A 26,898-nucleotide genomic window follows, 5' to 3' on the forward strand; every position below is an offset into this window, starting at 1 on the left:
AGTCAACAGGACAATAATGTTTGCATTAGTTCAATCAAATCAGCCGAAGAGTTTTTCACCTTGGAGTCATTTGAAACAGGCAGAGCATCTGACTCACACAGTGTTTATTATACTGAGTGGGTTTTTATGTGTAATGAGCATCATAATATGAAACTATAAAAGCCAATAAACATAATATATTGCTAAAATGAGAAATTATGTGTTTTAATTTCAATCAATTTAAAAGCATCATGTTTTTCATTAACAAGCGACATGAAATACAGGGAAGAAACAGGCAACTTCTAACAGAAATGGAATCTGCACATGCGCTCCAGTTTTGTAAGGCTGCCATCGTCCCTGTGCCCTCTCCCCTCAGCCCCATACCTCCCTCATCTGAACACTACCTGCCTGCATGACACACAAAGTGGAACTCCTCAGGCTCATGGAGGGCACATTCAGGTCATGGGGAAAGGGCTTCAGAGTCACCAAGCAGCTTTGAAGGTAGGGGCTGAAAGCACACTTTCAATTGCTCTTGCTGTTGGCATTCTTATCTAAACAACAAGGCAGCTCTTCTGCATTGGATTACAAAATGGCCAGGAAGACAGGTGTCTAGAGACATGGCTGGATATGGACACGGCAGTAATTATGGCCTTCCATTTCTTAGGGTACATGTCATTCTCTGAGACCTTGGTCTGCTCTCTCCTGTCCTGTCCCATCACTCCTAGCAGAATAGGGATGGTGCAAATTAGGATCACGGCTTACAGTTGCTAAATATTATTATTATTATTAAAAATGGAATCTTTCAGTTAAACATGGAAACTCTCCAATAGTTAGAATGGTAAACAGTTGCTTTGGTAATTGCCATCTTTCCCCTGGACTATGGGCCACAGGGGATATGGTTCACTATCTGGATGAACAGCAGTGAATAGGGAGGCCTGAGTAATCTCAAGAGTACTGCATTCTGCTAGTTAGAGATGCCAAGATCATTTAGGGATGTGTCACTTCAGACACAGAAACTTTGGGAACAAGGAGAGAGAAGATGTACTCTATTGTTCTGAAGCCCCATGAACAAGGGTTTCTTAAGTTTGCAACTTTGGAAAATGAGACAATAATTAAAATATAGGTAAACAGTTTTCATTCCTAACACACATGATAGAAAAACCAGAAGAGCTAGACTGAATGATGAGTGCCAGCAGCCCAAGAGATCTTAGTTATAGTAAACTCTCTCTATTTAAAAGCTTAAATTAACAATTTTTCAGAGACTTTAGGTTATAGATATTTTTAAATCATAGTTTAAAAATAAATTCATGGAAATAAAATAAATTTCTACATAAATGCAGGTACCTGATGGCCCCAAGGAAGTAAAGGATATGAATGTGCATGGGTTCTATCTCAAGTGCCAATACACAGAGATATAGCTTGTGCAGACAGATTGGAAAGGTGAGTTTCAGTGATTTTATCACACATTTCTTGTGCTTTTACTGGGTGAGGGTCTGTGTGAAGAGGTAGGAGTTCAGTGACAAAGAGGCAGGACTCAGCTCATATAATTTGCATAACAGCACCCTGGAGAGGGAAGGGTACGGGTACGTGTAGAAAATGAACATAAAAAAAAAATCAATTAGTGAAGAGCCCTGTGATCACAATCAGAATTATACTGTATTAAAATTGACTCATGATGATTTCAGGGTGAATGTTAAGGGATGGAGAGATGGTAGCTATGACGACATGAGGAGGAGAGAATCCCAGGCAAAGCTCTCAAAGACAGACAGCCTCCAACATATGAGGCACAAAGAGAGCACGGGGTGGAATGTGAAGCGAGTAAGGCACACACAGTGCACAACCGTGAGAGGCGGGGTTAGAAATCAGGTTTGAACACTGTCCGGTCAAACGCCTCCTACAAGAGCACAATTCTACCTGACTCAGAATAAGGCAAGTTTTGTTGATGAATTTCCTTTGCAAACTGGTCCCGCAGCTGATTCGTCCCAAATAAACACACAGACACTATATTAATTACAAAACTGATGGCCTAGCTAGGGCTTCTTACTGGCTAGCTCTGTCTTAATTATCAACCCATTTCTATTGATCTATATATTGCCACGAAGTTGTGGCTTACCCGAAATCCGGCATGTTACTCCATGGGCAGCATGGAGTCTCTCTGTGCCTCTCTCTGCCTCCTCTCCCAGCCTTCTCCTGGTCTGGCTGCCCCGCCTATCCTTCTTGCCTGGCTATTGATCCAACAGTGTTTTATTCATCAACCAATAAGAGAAACATATATACAGAAGGGCAGCCCCCATCAAAACTTATTGTCCTATCATTAGAAAAAGGAAGGAGAATTCTTACAACCATAGAAGAAAACACAAAATTTAACTAGTTAATATTCAGAGTAAGCACTTTCAATTTTCATGTGTCTCCACATAACACCTTTTCACTCCCCCTTCTCTTTCCCACACTCTCTCAACTCCAAGGCTGGTAGAGCTCGTGCCCTCACAGAGAACAATACAGGCAAGAGGGAGAAACAGAAAGAGAAAGTGTGTTCTTCAGCTTTCCATCATTGTAACAAGCTAAGCTACTTCAAAAGAGGAAAGATTATTTGACTTTCAAAGACAGAGGTTTCAGAGGTTTCAGTTCTTGGTTATTGGCTCTGTTGATCTGGACCTGTATGTTACAGTCTCTTCATGACAACCAGGAGGTGCATGTACACACACACACACACACACACACACACACACACACACACACACACCATAGAGCGTTGCGGGGCAGGGGTAGTTTAGATCTCAACATTCCCCCTCAAGGCACAACCTCCCACGCTTCCACTGGCCCACATGGAACCACAGGCTTAGACCTAGGCCTTCAACACATGGGCTTGGAGCTCTAAATATGGAGAATTGGGGCCTCAAGCAAATGAGTGTGAGTCTATAGTGATGAAATTACAAAATCAGAGGTGCTGATATCTTTCCCCATAAAAAGCTAGCAAGAGAAATGATAAAGACAATCTGTGCCTCTGTATACATGTGCCAAGGTGACACAAAACCCAGGTGACAGCACAACACACTAACAAAAGTTTGCTTAGGAAGGATAGCCTCTGTCCCATTTTAAGAACAAAGTGTACAGGAACCAGGCGGGCAAGCTCCATGGACTCACTTGTGTGTCATCTCTTTCTTGTGCCACAAGAAAGGAGGCTTGCGCACTAGAAGAGGGCGCCATCAGGCAAAATACTGAAAAGTGGAAAAAAGAGAAATGGGGGAGGCCTAGCGTAGCGTGTGATGGCAGGCCAGTTTGCTTGTATCAGGTGGGCTGAGCCAGCAGGAATGAAAGTCATTGGTTATTAATCATTTGTCAGAGTCTTCAGGACTTTATCAGATAATTGCAGTTGTAAGTATGTTTATATCACACAAAAATGTGGCAGAGCAGTAAGGATTAGACCTGAACACACACTGCGATGACATTAAACAACACTAACACCCTCTAACCCAAACAATCTACAGATAGTGATAAGCTACAAAGCAAACATTATAAAACAGTACCATTTCCTGCTGCTTGGAGATTCTAGAACTGTTTTCGGTATTATTTCCATAAACATTTACAACCTTATGAAGTCTTCGACTCCATTCCTTCCTCTCCCTAAATTTCCAATAGGTCGTAAAATAGCAAGCAGCATCCCTATTCAACAGAAAAGACTGACAGTCAACTCTACCCACATGAACACATAACCAGAACATAATCACAGATTATTTCATAAAATTCACTACTGAACAAAAATGCCGCCTACTGTTCTGAAGAACCTACATAAACATATAAATAGCTGTGCCTAAGGGACGGCTCTAAACCCACAAACCCATAGATGGCATTTTCAAGTAAATGACCTGAGGCTGCAAATAGGATCCATTTTGCTCTGTTTGGCAGCATGCACGTTTACATGCTAGGAAACATTTCTCAACATGAATGAACTGTGAAATTGTTTCCTCCTGCCCCTCACTCCTCTAAATTGTATTAGATAATGTTAGCCATTTCTGTACCTTGTAAAAGCTGTCAGTGCCCCATGAAGTGGATAGGGAGGAAAGGGCCCCAGTATCTGAGATGGTGCCTAAATATTAGCTGGTGCATTAGGAAAAAATAATGGGAAATGCCACCCCCTGCCTAAGGATGCATGGGGAAATGGCTCTGTGCAAATCGAGACATACCAGGGTATGTGATGAGGTGAACCATATACATTTCACTTCCTAGACTGTAATCTTCTCGGGAAAATGATTACCATTGCATCTCACCTCGATCCAATGTCAAGCACTGCCCTGAGAGTGTAAGTGAATGATTTCACTGGGAAGAAAACAAGCTATGAATATATTCAGTGTTTTAGCTATTTCCAACCTGGAGCCAACTTTCTAGCACCTGAATTTGCTTGCTTTGTGGACTATATATTATGTTTATTATTAATCCTGCACTCACAAAAGGAAGAGAGCAATTATGTTTCAGAAATGAAAATCTTTCCAGAACAAAATATAACTGAAAGACCCCAAGGACGCTGACTTCACTGTTCCACTAATGAAGCTAATTGAGTTGACTCTAAATCCGTATGTATATGCACATGAGCACACACAATTTAAACATTTTAGGGTTACGGATGCCTGGAGTGGTTGTAGCATTTCTCTGAAGCTAATGTGGTCACTTGTCATATCCTGCTGTGCTCTTAGGGGGCATACATGCACATGCTTCCTGTCTCTGCTCTCATGCCCTTGCTATGATTATGATCACACTAAGGCCTGCTCTTTAGACACTGCTCAGGCTCTCCCTAAGCAAAATGTCCCATCTAGGATTCACATTAGATGTTCTTTTATCCGAGAGGCTTGCACTTAGAGAATTGGCTTCTCACACTTTAAAGTATGGGGTATTATTTATGAGAAACACAATAGTTTTCTTATAATGCAAATGTAAACCATAATGCTGGCCTTCAATTGAAATTAAATCACATGCATTACATGAATCAATTCATCTTACTTTATATGGCGATAATGCTGATCTCAAAATTTTACCATCTTCTATGTTTATGGCCCAATAATGCCTTTCTGTCAACTCTCCAGGCTGCTGAATTTATGAGTCAGGACATAAGCTACAGGTTTTTTTGAAGTTATATAATAATTTTCTAGTAAACGTTGGATTACCTGATAGCAAATGGGTTTGAAATCAACTTTTATTCTTTATGCTTTTTTCCTTTAAATTTCAATATGAAGAAATGTAAACTAGTTTTCCTAAGTGAATGACTACTTGGTTGCAGAAAAATAATGTCTGTTCTGTTGGTGAATTTTTTTTGTATTCTAATTTTGAAATCAACTGGAAAAGGGGATAGTCAGAGTCACATACTATCCCAACAAAATGTCAATCACTCATCCAGTGTTTATGACTCTTTTCTATCAGCTTAGTGAAATAAAGTCAAGTCTTGTGACCCTTTATAGTAGGAATGAGTCTTGCAGAAGTCACCGAGTCCTAAGGTTAAAATAACCTCAGAAGGCACGTAATTCCAATTCCTTCTTTCACACACGAGGAGGTTTGCATTATGATGTGAAATCTGGCAAGGGGGAAAGACTTGCCAGAGACAGTTTACCAGGTGAGTGGGTGATGATGACTTCTCCTTTTGAAGCCAGTGTTCTACTTTCTAGGGTATCTTACTCCCATCTCACTTGTTCAAACTACACATTCTCAAGTTTTTATAATTAGGGTTAAAGTTAAATTTCCAGCTTTTTTCGCATATAGAAAAGAAACTTATCAGGGAAGGTTGTAAGTGACTCTGTCTGTCTATCTGTCTATCTATCGTCTATGAATGAATATGAAAATGCCTTTTTATAAATGCTGAAATTCTAACATAAATTTTAAACTCATTATTTGTGATAGTGACACTTCTTTAAAGTTCCTATCAGCTGCATGGGCTAGGAATACAAGGATGAGTGCTAATTTCTACTTAGGTCATAAATATTCCCAGCTCTAATAAAAGTCCCGCAAGCCATGTAGATGGTCACCAGGAACCTTGTTAGTACTCTTCCATGCTTTAGCTCACTATTCCTCATGGATTGGACCAGAAATGGATACTTGGTTCACTCTCAGCCAATCACATTGAAAGTAGAAACTAGAAAGTAGAAATTGAGATTTAGACATGTTTGTTAGCCTCCACATGTAGACTGAACTTAGGAGCTATCAGGCCAGCCATATTTTAAATGAGCAGCGGAGAGAGCTAGTGTTTAGAGAGAAGAATGGAGCATTTCCAAAGGAGGCTGCAAACAGGAAGAGAAGGGACCCTGCATGTCTTTCTCTTCTAGTATGCAGCTTGGAATTCTAATTTAACAAATCCCTCCTGCTTCTCTCTCTCTCTTCCTAGCTCTCTCAATACTAGGAAAGTTGTCTTTGCTCCAAGTCACTGCAGTGGGAAGTCACACATGATGTAACAGACCACACTCTGGAGACACAGCTGTGTTCTCCTTGATGTCAGCTTACTCCACAGGACAACTCACAAATGGGTTAGAGATGTGTAACTAAGACAGTGGAGCTCATGATTTACTGGTTTCCAAGAATCCCCTAGCAAACAGTAATGAAGTAATGATTTATCTGAATAAATTAGCTTCCACAAATATGCATGAGAAAGCATGGGCTGGCTATCGTATGAGTTTTTAATGCTCAAATTCATACTTGTTTCTTCCTAATCAGCCTAAAATTATGTTAACAAGTGATTCAGATGACAATAATATTTTTGAAGTAGCAAATATTTTGATTAAAAATTAATTATGAATTTATAAAAAAGTGAATTGTTATTTGAACGTGCATAAGGCATCTTGATAAATTTAAAGGCATATAAAACACTCATATTCCATATGCACTAGAATCAAATTCCTATAAAATGGCATATTATGAAAAATCACAAGTAAGTTACTGCTCATAAAGAGCTTGGCATGTGCTAATAACTATGCTAAGGATTTTTCACTGATTCGTCCATTTGAACTTCCTCAAAATTCCATGAATGAGCTTGCATTAGATGACTTGCTTAAAACCCTGCAGCCAGGCATTTGAACACAGGTGGATTGTTACCACTATCACACGGTTTGGATAAGAATAGAAGGTGGAGTAAAATGTAAAAGAAGTGAAGCCTGGCTGGACACTGGTACTGGCAGGCGCATCTCTGTGAATTCAGGGCCAGCCTGATCTACACAGCAAGTTAGAGGACAGCTATTTCATGTTGACACTGTCTCAAACTCGAAACAAGCCAAGCAGCCGCCAAGCAAACAAACAACCACCACCAATAAAAATTTGGCAGATACATTTTATATAAACAAGAATAACATACAGCTTTCTAAGTAAAAAATGTTGAATCAAAACCATGTAGGTTATTAATGACTCTTACCGAGGGTTCAAAGGAGAAGGTGGATTCATTTCTGTTTGATAGTGATGACCCTGGTTGACAGGCTGTAAGAGACAAAACACCTGTGAGATAGCACAGTCAGCACAGGGATCTTCATGCACACTTTGATTTTTCATATCAACAATTTCCTTGTTTTTTTAAATTAATTTTTATTTAAATTAAAAACAATCTTATTTTACACACCATTCCCAGTTCCTTCTCCTTCCCATCCTCCCACTTCCCTCACCTTCCCCCTCCCCCAGCCCCATCCACTCTCAGGGAGGGTGAGGACTCCCATAAGGGATCATCAAAATCTGTCATATCATTTGGGGCAGGACCTAGGCCCTCCCCCATGCATCTAGGCTGAGAGCATCCCTCCATAGGGAATGTGCTCCCAAAGCCATTTGTACACTAGGAATAAATACTGTTTCCACTGCCAGTGGCCCCATACAGTTCAGGTCCCTCAACTGACACCCACATTCATGGGGCCTGGTTCCGTCTTATGCAGGTTCCCCATTGTCAGTGTGGAGTCTGTGAGCTCCCACTTGATAGCAACTATTTTCAATTTTTGACATTCCATTTACAGGAAAAAAAACTGGCTGTGCTTCACAGCATAAGCAAAGAAAGGCTCTGAGAGAGCCAGTATACCACTGGGTGAAATAAACAATAAAATGCAGGTTATTCTAATAGCTGGTGATAAGGTTCAATAACGTCTACGATGTAAATAAAGGCCACACATTAGAGTTCTTCTTGTGGAGTTTTTATACTGTTGCGATTTCCAGAGAGAGCAAAAGGAAAGAAGATCTCCCAAAGAGCAAATGCTCTGTTGAAAGCATGAGCAATAACTAAAGACACAGAAAACATATTTACACATCACATCTAATGCCATTAACTGGAATCATTCATGTGAATCTTAGGCCTGGGGGGGGGTCATCCCCCAACTGTAGGATACAACTGTAAGCACTAATGAAAATAAGCTGAGAAAATAAACATGTGAACATTCAAATTTCCCCCACAATAAACCTGCCATTATCATTTGAAACAACTAAATACAAACAAACAAACAGACAAATAAAACAAAGCAGAAGAAACCCTCCAGAAAGACAAATAACAGTAACGAAACTTGGTCTTTCCTTTTTGGCCTATAAAGGGGGGAAAGTTTGTTACAGCTAATACGAACTCCATTTTGAACATAATTCTAAATATTTTCCTTATGTAGCTAACAATGATGAAAAATTACTTTATTTTGGCATTCTTATTTTATTACAAGTTGGAATTCGGCATGCATTTTTTCTTTGTATTCAGAATGTTACTTTGGATCCCAGAGAGGTTGGTGTTAAGGCTTTCTTACCCACAATGAGTACTGGCCCACATCCAAGGCTAGCAGAATGGCTGTACGTAAAGAGACCACTTTTCTTATTCTCCATGCAGTTCTTATTTTAAGGGATCCTATAATATTAATTACACAGGTGATGGGAATTCATGATCATAAAGTCCTTTTGTCTATGAACACTCTCTTGTGAGTATTACTTTAATTTGTATCAAACAACCTGTGCGATAATCACTCACTTAGCCTGGATACCTGTGATACACTGTGAATTTCAGTGTGCTCAGACCCTTGGTAACTGGATGACATCAGGGCATCACCATTTCAGTAGCAAGAAACAACAGCTGGGAGGACAGGGGGAAGAAGACATGTCACAAGGCTTATTTGATCTCCAGAGAAATCAAACTTTCAGCAATTTGCAAGTGAAATTTAGTTGACGATTTTGGCTTTATTACTTCATAGCAAGAGAAATTAGCAAGCGAAAGGCCTAACGGATTGCTTCTCTGGATCAACTCACACTGGAATAGAAAATTATTCCCAATAATAAATTCATTGGTATTCACTCAGTAGTTCAGCAGCACTGAGGCCTCCAGTGACTAGACTTTGCTTATTTATTTTCACAGGCATTTCCAAAACTTCCCAAAACATCACAGTTCGGATATTCAGGCAAATGCCCACCCCTGAATTTTATAGCCATTAATTCTACGTGCACTCATTCCAAGCCCTGACTCCAGATGCGTCTTTCCTCCCTTGGAAAGTACCTATTGTGTGTGGGATGCAGCTCTGTGAATGATGCAGACTCGCTGCTTCCTTTCTTTACTCTTCTTTAGATAACAGAAAATAGATTCAGTGATACGAGCGGAAGAGCACATCCGATCACAATTCATAGTGCTTGAGAACATTCAGCAGGAGCTTTTCAGAGGAGTAAAAACTGGTGACATGAAGATGTGGGAGGGCCAGTGGCTGTCTGTCTCAAGGCAAATGTCACCAAGTGGATATTATGGGGTTTAAGCCTCACTACCCCACATTCCGTATCTTGCATTTGAGAAACCGAAGAAACAACAAGGTCACTCATTCCTGACCACCTCTGCCTCTCATGAAACTCATGAAACCTAGTCAGGACTTCATGATCTGACCCTGAACCAACTCATAACAACCCATGTGACTAGAAAAATCCTCATTTTTGAAGATGCAGGAAAACAGGGAAGAAACTCACCAAAAGGTCTTGCTAAGTTCCCCTAGTATATTTCCAATAAATCCTATTACCTTTATTAAATCATATTTCTCCATGAGTTTCTACTCTGTGAAATCTAGCATGACAACATGCATTTAGCCATTTCTTACATGTTTAATCATTTCTTTGGGTCTTCATTTATTTTTGAGGGCTCTTTTGTCATGCAAAACTTAATTGCAATTAATTTGTATGTTTTTTTAAACTAATCTGTCTTCTGTTATAGATCCTCAGCAATGGATCTATATGAGTAGTGAAGAAAAAAATTTTCCCTCCCTACTGTATTTCTCTATGTATGCATCAGTAAATTTATTTTTAGGTCATAACATCCTGTGACAGAACCTGTGATAGAAAATAAAATTAAGGATTGATTTTAGAGTTCAGCCTTATCTATAGAATACTGTTAGCGGATGCAAAATACCATTCTGATGCCTATAAGTAACTCAATAGTACCAGTAATGGCAATGGCAGCAACTTACCAGTGTCCACAAACAGCCACAACAGCAACAGCAGTGACTTATATTTACTTCACATTTACTCCATGCTAATTCTTGAGAGAGATTATCTCATTTGAGTTCCACAGGAAATCTGGGAACTATATATAATTAACCCCATTTGTTAGAAGAGGACATTCAGATACTAGTATTAACCCAGGATCATGCCTGCCAGGAAATAGTAGAGCCAGAATCTGTGCCCATTCAGTGAGATTCCACAGTTTTCATCTCAACACTAGTTTTCTTGTTTTGTTTAATGTACCTTGGGAATTCATGCAGAATGTGCAATACAATGATCTGAATAACAACATGGCAAGATCCATTTAGTATATGGCATGAAAAAAAAGGAGCCCCAAGATAGATTTTTCTGGAGTACATGAGACTGTCCAATTCTTATAAATTAAATTCATTTTTTTGACTCTCACTGCATGCCATTCTATATTTAAAATCGAAGACAGTAAGTTTTTACTGTACTGCTAAACTTGAAACTGTTGTAAGATATAACAGACAGCAAGTACCCGAGAATAATGTTTACCCTGTGAGGTGACTTTCACAGTCACTAGCTGCAGAACAACTCACACATTGCTTTATTTTCTTCTGACAGTACAGAAATCATTGTGGCTCTATTATCAGTTTTCATGTATCATTTCTATAGTTTCATCTGATTTTATCTACAGCTTAGCATGGCCAATCCCAACCTTCATAGGTGACCAGGGTAACAAATCTAGCATATCCCCAAAGAGCTGAGGAACTAATACATCTGCAGATTAGCAGAAATTAAGAGCTATTAGATATGAAACACTTAAAATGCACGGTAGCCTGCATGCTGGTATCAAGTAAAAACACAGATAACTAAGTGCCTGACAAATACATGAAACAGAGTCTGGCAATGGCAGACCTTGTCCTTTTGGTGGCGCTGTTGCTATGCCCTAGTGCCAGGAAAGAGGCTCTCATAAAATCACCACCCAGAGGCTTCGACTTCCTATGATCAATTTGCTGGAAATGTTGAGGTAAGGGAGAGCAGGGAAGGCTAAATAAAAGAACAAGAGATAAGATAATCCTGCTATGTTGAGAGGTACAGACAATATCTTTATGTTGTTATGTAAAATCTATTCAAAACGGCAATAATATTGCAAGGTTAATCAAGGCCATAAATAACTTGTCTGAGAGCCTCACCATATGCTTGGGATGTTATTAAGTGAATTTTGTCTCATTTTTCTCCAAATACTATGCTCTGCAAAATGCCACAATGATGAATACATAAGATGAGCATTCAGATTCTCTTCATCCCCCTTTTGGCCAAGCTGGGAAGGCTTATATATTATATTAGGTTATGGTATGAGGGTTTTTAATTGGAAGGAATAAGAGCTTCGAGGCATCTACTCAGAGAACAGCACTGCACATTAGGTGTGCTTTTTATGTTTTCTTTTTGTTGTTGTTTGTATGCTTTTCTTGAGACAGGGTTACTCTGTGCACCCTGTGCAAATTTGGAGCTTGGACTCTGTCCTGTAACTGCTCTGTACACCAGGCTAGCCTCGAACTCACAGAGATCTGCCTGCCTCTGCCTCCTGAATGCTGGGGTTAAAGGCATGCACACTACCGGCCCGCAGGTGTGCTTTTCCATGACTCTAGGTTCATGGAGGGACAGAAATAATGAAGTACTAACAAAGGAAATCACCAAAGACCATCAGCAACACTCTTTTGGTGGCCGTGTGGACACCAATGACACCAGTATGTAAACTCAGCCAAACAAGCACCCTGCATCTTTGTATAGCCTCCAGCCACCTGCACGGCCCTAGTCCACCTGCACCACCCTGGTCTCCCTATATAGCCTCAGGAGCCACGAAAAGGGGAAGTGCTCTAGAAAACCTGGAGAAATCCCCCTGGGGGAGCTGCAGGTTCCAATCTTGGGAACTTGGCTCATTCACTGGCAGAAGGCAGCATGGGAGATCCCTTTGGAGAATCCATTTTACAATGTAAGTAAGTAACAAAGATGGGAATTGGGCCCAGGACAGCTTTATAGTCTTTTGGTCATTATATGAAACTATATTCGTGTGAATCACGTGAGCACGCACACACCCACACACCATGATGGAACGTTTTTATGTTATTGCCAATCAAAATCAGAAACACACTCACTCAAAATTCACTGTGACTAAGTTGCAGTTACCTTCCAAAGGGTGCACACAACCAAGTTCTTGAACAAATCCCATGAGGGCTACTTTTCCAGAATGCCTCCAAAATTGATTAATTGATTACTCATAGCCAGGTTTCTGCAGTAGTTGGAAGGCATTGTTTGTTGCTGTTGTTTGTTTTTTGGCACAGGACTTCTCTGTATTGTTTTGGAGGCTGTTCTGGAACAAACTGTTGTAGACCAAGCTGGTCTCAAACTCACAGAGATCTGCCTGCCTCTGCCTCCCGATGCTGGGATTAAAGGCGTGTGCTGCCAATTCCCGGCGGAAGGTATTGTTTTAATTGAACCTGGGGTTAAGTTAGAAACTTAGAAAAATCTGTCTGTCAAGGGCCAATGGATTTCTCAGTAGGCTTGGTTTATTTAGTTTAAAAAGCCTACAAAAGCCAATTTGGGAAGAGAAAGATATGGTTACATTTAATTACAATTTTAAATGACTAATTTATCAATCTAAATACCTTTTAAGCAATACACACTACTCAGAACTGTACTGATGCTGGCGAGTCAGAGCTTGTGGCAAACATGATAGCTGTTGCTAAAGACCTCACTGTATTCTTGTCTCCTCTCTAGCTCCTCCCATGAGGACAGCTGCTGGGCCTGGCCTCACTAAATCTCCTGTGGCCACAATTGCTCAGAAAGCTTTGCTCAGAGGGAAAGCTTCTCAGGATGTATACCAAGTGTTTAGTATCAATATTTAACATACAATATTGCATGTGCCACTCAAGACTTACTCAAGCAAAACAAAGCTGATGTTTGTTTTGGAGCTGATGAAAACCAGTTTACCTTAGAGTAAAAAGGAATTATTTAGTGTGCATGCTACCGATTGCTTCATTTAATCAATGACTAACAACCAGCTGTGCTGCCTCCTGTCGGGTTGTCATTATGGACTGGGGACACTGGTAACAATGGTTATTTAATGTTGCTGAGAGTTATAGTTGAGCGTATTGGACATGCAGGAGGCTGAATGTACGTGAGGACAGGGGGAGATTTATTTGATATTTCTGTAACTTCTAGTTTTTGCAGTGACTATAAAACACTTTAACAATAAACTCTTTAGAGGCAGACTCAGCAGGTAACGGTGCTTTCTATGAGTCTGGTAACATCCACAGTGGAAGAAAACTTAACTTTCCCAAGCTTTCCTCCAACCTCCACACGTGTGCCATGGTGTGCACCCATCACAAATACATGAATATACAAGAATTCTTTCCTAAGAAGCCACTGTGTAAGCAAAGCAGGTAACAGAAACAACCAAACACAGACAGACAGGCAACAAGTGGGTGTGTCTCAAAGGGAGGAGTGGTATGGAAGAGCACTCTGGACTGAGCAGGGGCAGGGGCTCCCCCAGTGATGGCCAGGTGACACAGTGTGGCTGGAGTCGCGTCAATCTTCTGTGCATGTGCTGGATGCCGTGGGCTAGGTAGGAGTGGTGAGTTTCCTGCTCTGTGTAGCTGAAGAGAGGCAGAGGCTTGTCCAGGGTGAGACTGTGTCCTCACCTCCACAGATGTGTCTGCTCCTTTTTGGAATCTGAAACTCTGCCCCCCCTTTTGTCTACGTGTAAATGTGCAAACATTCTTGAACTTTGACTTCACCGATGCCTTCTCTGAAAGCACACCTGGAACCCAAAAGCCAAATTACTTGCTCCTCCTACATCATCCTATAGTTTTTCATTTTATTATCACCATCCTGGATTTCAGGGCCTTTGCCTCTGTGAACATCTTAAGATGAGGACAAGTTATATCCCCAACCTCAGCCTACTTCCCAATACATTATACTAGAAAAAGGTGCAGAATGAATGAATGTGACAAACCCAAGTTTGGGATGAACTACTTCTTCCTGATTCTAGGGTATAAAATAAGATATAGTTTTCACAGTGAGGCCTAGAGTAGAGTCTCAGAAAGTTCTGGAGCTGTCTGAGGGATAATCTAGTACAAGACACATGTATATTCACAGAGTGGTTTGAAAGCATGGAGTGAAGGGTGCAGAGAAGAGACTGTTGAGGCTGACATGGGCATTTCTTAGAGCGCAGAGGCCTCTGTGCCAGACTCAAGAGGCCGTGAGGCACCACTGAAGGGCTTTACAGAAGGGAGAGAGCCGAGCAGACCTGGGCTTTACAGAGGTCTAGTGTGCAAAATGAGAATTACATTTAAAAAAAGATTTACTTTGTTTATGTGTGTATGTCTGTGTGAGTATATGCCGTGTGTGTGTACCTAAAGAGACCAGAAGAGGGTGTTAGATATTCTGAGCTGTCTGACATGGATACAGGGAACAGAATCCAGGCCCTCTGCAAGAGATGCAAGTGTTCTTAATACCTGAGCCATCTCTGAAACCCAAGGTTTTTACTAAGTGCTTATTATGTTTCCAATTCAGCACCAGTTGCTTTACAAGGTAACGGGCTGGCTTTGATTCCCCACACTATGACTTTAGAACCAGTGCTCCTAACCCACAGCCTGTGGTACATGGAGTAGAGGCCAGGTACTGCTGCATAGGTTCAGACAAACAGCAGCATGCCAAGTCTGTGGCGTGAGGCAGTGGGGACTAAGAAGCAAAGAGGTGGGGAGATGGCTCATCAGTTAGGACTACTTGGTGCTCTGGCAGAGGCCCTGGTGTGGGCGTCTCAGCACTCACATGGTGATTTGCACCATTCAGAACTCCGGTGCTAGTGGATCCGACATCCTCTTCTGACCTCTGAGGGCACCGGGAATGCACACATAAAGTAAAATATATAAATCTAAAAAACTTAATTAAAAAAGAAACAAATAGAAGAGCCTTAGTATCTGAAGACCAATATGGCTATGGGGGAATAAAAATGTGGGCGATGACTTCCAATCGTCTGGATGGAGGGTCATGGGAAGGGAGCACCATTCATTGAGACAAAAGTAGGGCAGGGCATCCTAATGGTGACATCAGAAGGCCTTTCATTTTGCTTTTGCCATCTCCACACCTTTTCTGAGGGAAAAGCACGAGCTCTCAGAGAGCCTGAAACAATACTTGTAAATTGCTCTATTTAAACTCCACACGAGCAGTAGGATGCAGATTTCATTATGGAATGCAATTTCCCATTTGTTGATAGTTCCAATATTGGAGCAAACTGAATTTGATGAAATAATAAACATATCCTATGAATACAAAAGGTAGGATTTTCAAAATTTTCTGTCTAAAAAATAGACTTTTCAATTTCTCATTTGGTTGAATAGAGGGGTTATTAAGTTCATTACTAATGGTGTTATTTTTGGCCGTTTGCTTTTAGAGCAGAGTACTTGTCATGCAGGAGACTTCAGTTCTTGCCAGAACAGGACAGTGATGAGAACCCGGTATCCAGGGCAACCAAGAGTTCAGACTTCTCAGTCCATAAATAATCATTCCTCAGCTTGCCCTCTGTACTGCTGGTCTCTGAGCTACTTCCTGACAAAATAAGCTCCATCCAGAGGCCACTGTTCTCTTTCTAACTGGGGTTTAAATGACTGCTGAGGAATATTCTATAGAAAGGCATGTTTCACTTCTGTCTGAAATAGACCTTTATGCTTTTCACTTTGGTGAGAGGATGCTGTATGGTCAATGTCTCGGGGACACAGGTATTTTCCTGGGTGGTGGATACTGTCCAGCACCAAGGCCGTTGCAAGAGTTCTTATGCATCCATGGCCATGTCTAATGAAATCATAAATTAAGCATGAGGAAGCTGGGGGTAGGGGAGAGGGAGAGAAAAGTCACTAACTGAACACTGGTGGTGATATCCCCACTTTTCATCTCCTTGGAGTCTATTTGGTTTCACCTGCCATGATGAGCTGCATGTTCTCTCAGGAGCACAGGAGTCTAGCTTTCCACTGGTTGTCTGTAGCAGCTACTTGGCAAGCAACTCACAGACCAAGAATTACCAGGAAGAGAGCCAGAGCCTCGGGTTCTCGCTGGGGAGTGGAAACACTAATGACAGCTGGAAACGCTCAGGTGACTATGACATGAGGGCACTGCTCAAACATGGAAGGCCCACCAAGATGTTAGAGACCTGGAGAAACCAGCTTTAAGATTAAAGCAGATGGCAAAATGAGTACTTGTTAAATATATAAAACTTCTCTGTCACATCTGAAGTTAGTATTTATGCAGGTTTAAAACATAATTTAACAATTTTGAAGGTTTAACTTTTATTTTATGTGCCTGGATTTGTCTGCATGTTTGTATGTGTACAACGTATGTGTCTGGTGCCTGTGGAGGCCAGAAGAGGGTATAGAATCCTCTGGAGCTGGAGTTACAGAGGGCTGTGAGTCACCATATGGTTGCTGGGAACCAAACTCAGGTCCTCAAAAGAGCAGTGAGTACTTTTAAATGATGGCTGGTCTCTCCAGTCCCTAATTTAAGTTTTTATTATGAGACCTTTTATTATTTCCAGTTGGCATCTAAGGAAGCAGGCAAGAGATGGTCAGGAACCTATGTTGCACTGTGGAACTCAGAACTATTCTCATGCTATTTTAGTTGGGATTGCAGTCAGTCTGCATGAAGAAGACTCAGCTTTTGCTTATTAAAGTGTTTCAGTGCTGGGGATGAAAGCCAGGATGACACACATGCTAGGCAAGGACTCGACCACTGTGCTACATTCCTAACTTTATATAGCTATGTATAAGCTTAGTCAGAGATTTTATATTTCATTCTCTGCTGGGCCATGGTGAGGGTGATGGCTATGCTAATATGTTTTACCATGTAAACACATGGGGATGTAAACCTTTGGAAAAGGTATCTGTAACTCCTATCATGACCCCTCAAACACAGAGGAGTCAGCAAACATCTAGTGATTTCTAAAGAAGGTCTTCTCTGTCCTTACATGGGAACAGTATTTAGTATGTCTACAGTCTTTTCCACTTTGTTCATTCGTTTAATAAGCATTTCAATGAAAATATTAAGTCTCTTTTATGTGGCAAAAGGCTTATGTTAGGAGCAGGAATTGTCAGAGCCCATTTCATTGCAAGATTTTATATACTGCTATGATTTGAGGACCCCTCCCCTCCAAAGTCCACATATAAGAAACTTAATTGCCTACATGAAGGAGAAGAGAGGAGAGTTATTTAAGAGGTGGTTAGATTGTGAAGATTCTGTGACCATGAATGAGTTAATCCCATTATTGTGGGAGTGAGTTCATGGTAAAAAGATTCATTGAGCTCCATTCTACTAGTCTACTCTGACTCCACATAACCATGACCATTCTCCCTACTATCAGAGGATGATGCATAAATAATACCTTTGACAAATGTATGTCCTTTGACCCTGGACTTTCCAGATTTTAGAACTAAATAAAATAGATATTTGTGTTTATAAATGACCTGGTTCTCATTTATTGTGCAGAACCAAAGAGAACTAAGTCAACCAATCGTCATACACACATTTCCAAGAGGGTCTAAGACAATGTAAGACAAGACAAAGGCACCCTCTATTATCTGTCCCTCCCCTAAAAGACTATCCCACAAGGCGCTGTGTATGTTTCTCATGGTGGGTACCTTGTTTGGGCTCTACTTTTCCTGGAAAAGGTTAGGTTTTGTTAGAAATGGGCTTGCTCCTTTTGAAGGCAAGGGAATAGATGCAAAGTTTAGAACTCACAGGTGGCAGACAAGAGTTCCATGTGGTTGTGTCATCACTGCTGGTACTGATGCTAACATTACAGTTGTCCATTTGGGATGCACTCAGGCCATGAGGAGCCCCAGTGTCTTCCAGGTCCTCATTCTGCTGCCGTCGGAGGCTTGCTAGCATTTGTAGCTCACATTCACTCATTTGGCTGGGCTGATAGTTCCTCCAGTTGTATTCCTGACCAAGAGACAGAGAAATGACAAAGAGTCACTTGCTTTCGATTTCATGGGCTACCCAGAAGTGTGACTGTAGCCCTACCTGTGAGGGCCCTCCTCTGAATGAGGTCCAAAAGTTCTTCACACCTTCATGAGAGGTTGCCCTCCTTACCCAACCTAATCTTTCTGTTTGCTACCTTCGTGAAGACAGACCCTCAAAAGCATCAAACTTGCACCAGCCTAAGTTCTCCTTCCATTCTAGTTCCCTATGGCTGCCCGACAGGCTAACTAATGCCACTCTTCCTTGGGAAGGCTTTTCCTGACAATGACAAATGGGGCCACCTTCTCTAAATGTGTTAGAGAATTTATAAGTCTTGACTCTTAGCATTTGTTCCAATTATAGATGTTTAACTAACTGCCGTGCATTTGACTAGTTAGTCATGATCTGCACAGGTCATTGGCCTGACTGCCTGACTCTGGCTGGAATCTCACGGTGGAGATTTTTAAGTGCTTAACTGCAGGGCTCAAACCCAAAGCAGCTTTTAATTACATTAATTTATACATTTTTTGGAAGAAGTGTTTCCCCATAGCCCAGGCTGGCCTAGAAGTCACAGTAATTCTCCTACTTCAGTCTCTTGAGTGGTGAGGTTGCAGGTGTGAGTCACCACAGTCAACTTAAAAGGAACTTGGCAAAGAGAAACACCCTTTCTAGGCAATGTGGACAATGACTTATAAGGTAATAGATAAATTTCAGTAGCATTGACTAGTAATACCAAATATACTAGGTGGGAAAAGTTAAGTTCTGTAATCCAGAAAGGCCTCACAGCTATAGTAGACATTTATTGATACAGAACAAAGAGAAGATGGAATAAAGACTATTACTGTAACTCTACAGATGCTAACACAAATATTATTTTTTCTTTAATTTTTAAAAATTATATTTTTAGGAGTGATTCACCTACCAGTAGAATTGCTCCATTCCCTAGTTTCAGGTCCCAAACACTCACCCTGCCCATGCGCCTGCCTCCAACATGGGCAGATGTCCACTGTTCAGACACAGGACACACCAGTCACAAGAATAGGCAAGTGATGCCAGGCAGTGGTGGCGCACGCCTTTAATCCCAGCACTCGGGCGGCAGAGGCAGGCGGATCTCTGTGAATTCAAGGCCGGGCTGGACCGATAGCCTCCAAAACAATACAGAGAAACCCTGTCTCATAAAAACCAAAAAATTAAAAAGAATAGGCAAGTGATCCACCAGCTAGCAGAACTGTCATACCCCTTAGATTTGGTTCCCAAAGAACCATTCTATTGCCCCCTGTCTTGTCCCACTGCTATTTCCTCCATGTCTGTTCCTCCTGCCTCAACTCAGGCAGACTTCTGCTGCTCAGGAACAGGCTGTGGCAGTCAGAGCACCTGTCCAGGAGCATGGAAGTCAGAGCAGCTGCCCAGGAGCATGGAAGTCAGAACTCCTGCCTAGGAGCAGGCCATGGCAGTCAGAACACCTGCCCAGGAGCAGTCCATAGAAGTCAGAGCTCCTGCCTAAGAGCAGGCCATGGCAGTCAAAACACCTGCCCAGGAGCAGAACATGACAGTCAGAACACCTGCCCACAGGCAGGCCATGGCGGTCAGAGCACCTGCCCAAGAGCAGGCCATAGCAGTCAGAAGAAGAGGTGCACAACAAGCAAGTCAGAAAACCACACAGTTGATCTCAAGCAGAGACTCCTACTGTATCAGAGACCTCATTGGCTCCCAGAACCATAGGTAGGTGGCCAGCCAATGGACGTCCTCCACTCATTCAGTGGCCTCAATCCTCACTCCCTTCCTCCACAACATATCCTGACCCCCAATGCAGGCAGAGACTCCTTATTGTGCCAAAGGTCAAGCTAACCTAGCTGCCAGAAGTCCAATTCCAACTTGGACAGAGACTTCCTATTGGATCAGAAGTCATGTCTGTTGACAGAAACACAGGCCACAATGACCAGAAGATCAAATGGGAATCAGAAACTAAGGAGCAAAACATCCATTCAACATGCACAAACTAGAAATTAGCACCTATATCTATAATTATTCTAAACCCAGATGCCTAACCACCAGTATAAGAACACAATCAGTAACAGAAAGGGCAATATGGCACCACCAGAGCCCAGTGATCCTATGCCAGCAGGACCTAAATATTTCAATGCAGCTGAAGCACACACACACACACACACACACACACACACACACACACACACACACACACAAAGACCTTAAAATCAACTTTGTGAAGACAATAGCTGTCCTTAAAGAGGAAGTGAAAAACTCACTTAGAGAAATTGAAGAAAATACAAACAATAAACTAGAGGAAATTAATAAATCCCTCAAATACCAAGAAAGCCAAGAAAAAAACAAACAGTTGAAGGAGACTGTTCAAGATCTGAAAATGGAAATAGAAGCAATAAAGAAAACACACACTAAGGGAACTATGGAAATGGCAAATCTAGATAAGTGAACAGCAGCTATAGACAAAAGCATCACCAACCGAATACAAGAAATGGAAGAGAGAATCCCAGGCATTGAAGAAATAGATTAATCAGTCAGAGAAAATATTAAATCTAAAATGTTTCTAACACAAAACATCCAGGAAATCTGAGACACCATGAAAAGATCAAATCTAAGAATAATAGGAATAGAAGAAGAATCTCAGTTCAAAGGCCTAGAAAATATTTTTAACAAAGTCATAGAAGAATTATTTTCCTCACCTAAAGAAGGAAATGCCTATAAAGGTACAAAAAGCATACAGAATGCCAAAATGTATTGTATCAATAAAGAAAGACCCCTTGCCACACAATAATCAAAAAACAAAATATACAGAACTGTAGTGGTGTCTTGCCTCTGAACCTGTAACAACACAGGGCCCTTTGAGCTGTCTAAGCAGCTGCCTGAATGACAGTTGTCAGGGGGTAGGGTCAGCATAATGTCTGAATCCTTATATAGAACAAAGAAAGAATATTAAAAGCTGCAAGGGAAAAAAGACAAGCAACATACAAAGGTAGACTTATTAGAATTATACCCAACTTCTCAATGGAGACTATTAACAGCCAGAAGGGTCTGGACATATATCCTGCAGACTCTAAGAGACCACAGGTGCCAGCCCAGACTACTATACCCACAAAACTTTACTTATCATAAATGGAGAAAACAAAATATTTCAAAACAAAGTCAAATTTAAACAATATCTACCCATAAATCAAGCCCTAGAGAAAGTACTAGAAGGAAAATTCCACTCCAAGGAGGTTAACTACACCCATGAAAACACAGGCAATAAATAATCTCACACACCAACAAAACTGAAATATGGAAAATTCTCTGTCTGTGTCTCTGTCTCTGTATATGAAAGCTTGAACATATCCCCTTTCCTTTTGGCTTAAACCATGGCTAATCTTGGCATTACATATGAGGAATGTACTTTGCACTCAGGTCTAATTTTCCTGGCATGTCTGGAAATAATCGTTATAGCCAAAAGGACTTCCCATGACACATGATAATTTTCAGATCTTACCACTGAAACACTTCCTTCCCTGGCTGACCCTTTGAGTTAGTTACTGTCTTTTCTTTCTCATTGCTTTACGAAAAAAAAAATGTAATCCTGAAAACAATTCTTGGAGTTTCTAAGACACCAAATGATTTCTAATAAGATATTGCCATCTCCATAATTTGAGTTTTTAAAATATTGCTATTTGATAATATGATGAGAGGACTTTTTGGTGTCTTGTTGGGGAACCTCAACTAAATCTTTATGGCTCCAGAAGCCACAAGAACCCTCTCCCCATATATGTAATTACTTTTAAAAGTGTCATGCAAATGCTTTGTGTGTACTTTGCTATGCATATTTTGGTGACATTAAAAACTCATATTACCGTTTTCTTACTGGTTTACAAAATATCTGTACACACTGAAGGTAGTATCTCTATGCCATCATTATTACAGACACTTCCCCGGCCATACTCATTATCTTGCTTTTCACATCACCTGCAGATATAGAACTCGTTCCTCATGTTAAAACCACATAATAGTGTGTAAGGGTCATTGTATATTTTCTTGATGATAGCCATTCTGATAGGGTGAAATTGATTCTCAAAGCAGTTTTAATTTGCAATTTCCTGATGGCTAAAGATAACAAACATCCTTTCAAATGTTTATTAGTGATTTGTGCTTCTTGTTCTGAGACCCATCTGCTCAGTTCCTCAGCTCACTCATAAATGGATTGTTTATTTCTTGTTCTGGTGGTTCAGTTTTTGTAGCTTTTAAATGTTAATCTCCTGATTGATGTGCAATTGGTAACTACATGTCCTCCATTCTGTAGGCCGTCTCCTCCATTCTGTAGCAGAACGGTTTCTTTGCTGCTTCTCACTTTTCTAAGCCCCCAATATGCATCATCAGACTATTTATTTGAGATTGCTCAGATTTCTTAAAGTAAATACTCATAGCTATAAGCTTTTCCCTTAGAACTGAATTACTTACATTGTAAGTATACTGTGGTTGTGATTTAATTTTCATTAAAATTTCATTTTAAGAATTTAATAACTCCCACTTCAATGACTCACTAGGTTATTCAAGAGTTCACCAGTCTGTCTCCAATCTTTGTGTAGTTTCTCTTGTTACTCAGTTCTATTCTACTATGATCTAATAAGTTGTAAGGAATCATTTTAATTTTTATGAATTTGCTTGGACTTGCTTTGTGATCAAGAATGTGGTCTATTTGAGACAAAGTTCATGGGCTTCTGAGAAGAGTGCATATTCTATAGATATATTAGGTCCATTTTATCTATGGCATAGTCCATATGAAGTTTTCTCGCTGAGTTTTAGTTTTCATTGCCTATCTAAAGATGAGAGTGGCATCCCAGAGTTATCCACTATTATTGGATCTTGACCTAGCTCACCTTTTATTTCCATTACTGTTTGTTTTACAAAGTTAAGAAGTCCCAAATTTGGCCTCCATATATTTACAGTTATTATCTATTCTTGATGGGTTATTTCTGTTGTTAGAATATGGGAGCATTAATGAGTATTTAAGAAGCTTTGGGAGAAAACATCATAAAGGAACACCATCTATATTTCAATGAAAAATCACTAAAAAGGCAATATTTCAAAGTCAGAAAGTAGTAGTAGTCGAGGTCACAATACTCTGGAGACTAATTGCCTCATGAGACCCTTTGGTTCTTTCTTCTGTACCTCTCAGATTCTTGGATAAAAGGCATATTATCCCAAGTACTGAGATCTCCATTGAGTGAGCTGTTACTCTTTAGGACTGGATCAATTTCATGTAGCTCATTGTGGCCTTGAACTAACAGAGATTCATCTGCTTAACTCTTGAGTCCTGGGATTAAAGGTGTGTGCTACCACCGCCTAGCTCTATGGTTTGCTAGTATGGCTTCTTGGACTAAAGGTGGATATCACCATTGCCTAATCTCTATGGAGTATTGCTAGCTTTGCTTTCTGACGCCTCAGGTAAGCTTTGATAAATAATAAATAATATATCTCCACAGACTGCAATCCTCAAGAGACAGAGCACACATGACTGGCATTAACTGTCCAACAGAATTAGAGAACACCCCATTTAAGTCCAAGGTGACATCTGATAGTTAATTAAGTTTGCCAGCAGTGAAATTGGTAGTCTTTAGAAAGATCCATCATGGGCAGTAATGAAGCAGGAACAGTAGTGGAAATAAAGTAGACTGAGTGATTCATTCCACAGATGTTTACTGAGAGTCTTCCATTCAAGGCCCTTCCATGTTAGGCTTGCTTAGAACTCTGTATTTTCATGATTTTATTTCCTGCAGCAATAAACTGCATTCTGACAGACATTTAGAAGGGGCACAGAGATAGAAGTAATTACCTTAGTTCTCCAAGATAGCTTTGGTTTGCAATCTCCTAACTCATTTCAAAATCATCATAAAGGCCAAATCATTATTCCTGTATTATTTTGAAAGGAAGACTATAGTGCAGTCTTCAGAACAAGGGAACTCCATACATAAGATGATGTCTAACTGAATCACCCAACCACTGACAGGGACAGTGTTTCATATAATTCTGACTCAGAAGGGCTCAACATGGAGTCTGCAAAACTCCTTGTGGGAAAGGGAGGTGCTGCCAATCAGATTTGATAGGAATAAGGCAAGGGCTTAAGGCTGTCTAACTCAGATGTGCTCTGCCCCTGGTAGGTTCTTGGCTCACTAAGTCCCTCAGGTGGTTATTTTCATTGATCTGTCTTCAGATATTAGTTGCAAAGATATTACGGCAATGGCTTTCAACCTTGCTAATGCTTCGACCCTTTCATACAGTTACTCGCTCAGGCTGTGGTGACCACTAACCATAAAATGGTTTTCACTGATAGTTCACAACTGTAATTTTGCTACTATTATGAATCATAATGTAAACATCTGTGTTTTCACTGATAGTTCACAACTGTAATTTTGCTACTATTATGAATCATAATGTAAACATCTGTGTTTTCACTGATAGTTCCCAACTGTAATTTTGCTACTATTATGAATCATAATGTAAACATCTGTGTTTTCACTGATAGTTCCCAACTGTAATTTTGCTACTATTATGAATCATAATGTAAACATCTGTGTTTTCACTGATAGTTCACAACTGTAATTTTGCTACTATTATGAATCATAATGTAAACATCTGTGTTTTCACTGATAGTTCACAACTGTAATTTTGCTACTATTATGAATCATAATGTAAACATCTGTGTTTTCACTGATAGTTCACAACTGTAATTTTGCTACTATTATGAATCATAATGTAAACATCTGTGTTTTCACTGATAGTTCCCAACTGTAATTTTGCTACTATTATGAATCATAATGTAAACATCTGTGTTTTCACTGATAGTTCCCAACTGTAATTTTGCTACTATTATGAATCATAATGTAAACATCTGTGTTTTCACTGATAGTTCACAACTGTAATTTTGCTACTATTATGAATCATAATGTAAACATCTGTGTTTTCACTGATAGTTCACAACTGTAATTTTGCTACTATTATGAATCATAATGTAAACATCTGTGTTTTCACTGATAGTTCACAACTGTAATTTTGCTACTATTATGAATCATAATGTAAACATCTGTGTTTTCACTGATAGTTCACAACTGTAATTTTGCTACTATTATGAATCATAATGTAAACATCTGTGTTTTCACTGATAGTTCCCAACTGTAATTTTGCTACTATTATGAATCATAATGTAAACATCTGTGTTTTCACTGATAGTTCACAACTGTAATTTTGCTACTATTATGAATCATAATGTAAACATCTGTGTTTGCTGATGGTCTTAGGCAACATACATGAATGGGTCATTTGACTCCCAAAGGAGTGTCGCCCACATGTTGAAAACCATTAAGGAATGCTCTCATGAGCCTTATAGCTAGCACAGCAAGAGAGACTTCTGGGATGAGACAGCTACATGGCAGCAAATGACTCGCATAGATGTCAAGCCAAAAGGAAAAGGAACTCCTTTTGATAAAACATGGCACATAAAACAACCTTTTCACCTGATGCCCTTCACCAAGTCTTTCATTTCAAGATTTTAGCATGGAATAGCTTAATTGATTAAATACCTGCCTGAAAATTTTGGGGGCTTCAACATCAGTGTACAGTGTGAAGAGAAGTGAGACCAAGAATCTCACGTACTTTATAGCTGGAAGTTCCTACTCAGGAGCTTACAAATCTCTATGATGCCCTTTAGGAATCAAGTCCCCCTTGTGACTCTTACTGAACAGCAGGATGTCCTGCTGTAAAATCTCTGCATATGAATGAGGTCAGTCAGGAGCTAGGGTTGTCATTCTGTGGTAAAGTGCCTGTCTAACTATGGATGAGTCCCAAAGTTCTATCCCCAGCACAAGACAAAAAAAAAATACAGTCTGCTATCAAACCAAAACCATTTCAGTACTGTTTCAAGCTGTGCTGAGTGTATCTGAATACTCACCTACTCTAAAGGGATGGTGGTTGTTAGGGAATAATACAAATGGAGACATCAGAGCCTGAAAGTTCTGGTAAGCTTCATGGGGAAGCTATCTAATCTGGACCTTTACAATGAATGGGTGATACTGTAGTATATTCCAACTCTCAGACAGAAAATGCGAGGCAAGCCAGAAGTATGCAGATTATGGTCATAGAAAAACTTTGAACAGATTAGAACGTAATACTTCCACATTACTATTTTAAAAGTGAAGTAATACTGACCCAAAGTAACAGGGATGAGAATAACTATAATTAACTGATACTTATAGTATGAAACTGCTTTCCCTGCTCCATCCAAGTTTTACTGAAAGTCTAAAATTTCACCTGAAGATATATTAATAGCTCCCAAATTAAAACTACCCCTTTGTCTAGTAAAACTGATTATTAATGATGTTAGAATCACACGGGAAAAACTATGTAGCCATGAAATGATTGTTCTATTGACTCTCACCAACAAAATGCTAAGAAAGAAGGCATTACGGTGAATATAGAGTCAGAACTGGTCCT

At 40.2% G+C, this 26,898-nt stretch overlaps 1 protein-coding gene across 1 annotated transcript in view; it reads right to left on the reverse strand.

Annotated features, from left to right (window-relative positions):
* Cfap20dc (CFAP20 domain containing) overlaps positions 1–26,898 on the reverse strand; it is a 244,874-nt gene that overhangs the window by 36,411 nt on the left and 181,565 nt on the right. The window contains exons 13-15 of the mRNA XM_040747560.1: positions 18,184–18,387; positions 7,364–7,425; positions 3,507–3,642 (exon numbers count right to left, since the gene is read on the reverse strand). Coding sequence (XP_040603494.1) covers positions 3,507–3,642; positions 7,364–7,425; positions 18,184–18,387 — 402 coding nt within the window. The remainder of the gene's footprint in view (positions 1–3,506; positions 3,643–7,363; positions 7,426–18,183; positions 18,388–26,898) is intronic.

This window comes from Mesocricetus auratus, unplaced genomic scaffold (assembly GCF_017639785.1).
Source record: "Mesocricetus auratus isolate SY011 unplaced genomic scaffold, BCM_Maur_2.0 Super-Scaffold_100006, whole genome shotgun sequence".
Taxonomy (NCBI): domain Eukaryota; kingdom Metazoa; phylum Chordata; class Mammalia; order Rodentia; family Cricetidae; genus Mesocricetus; species Mesocricetus auratus.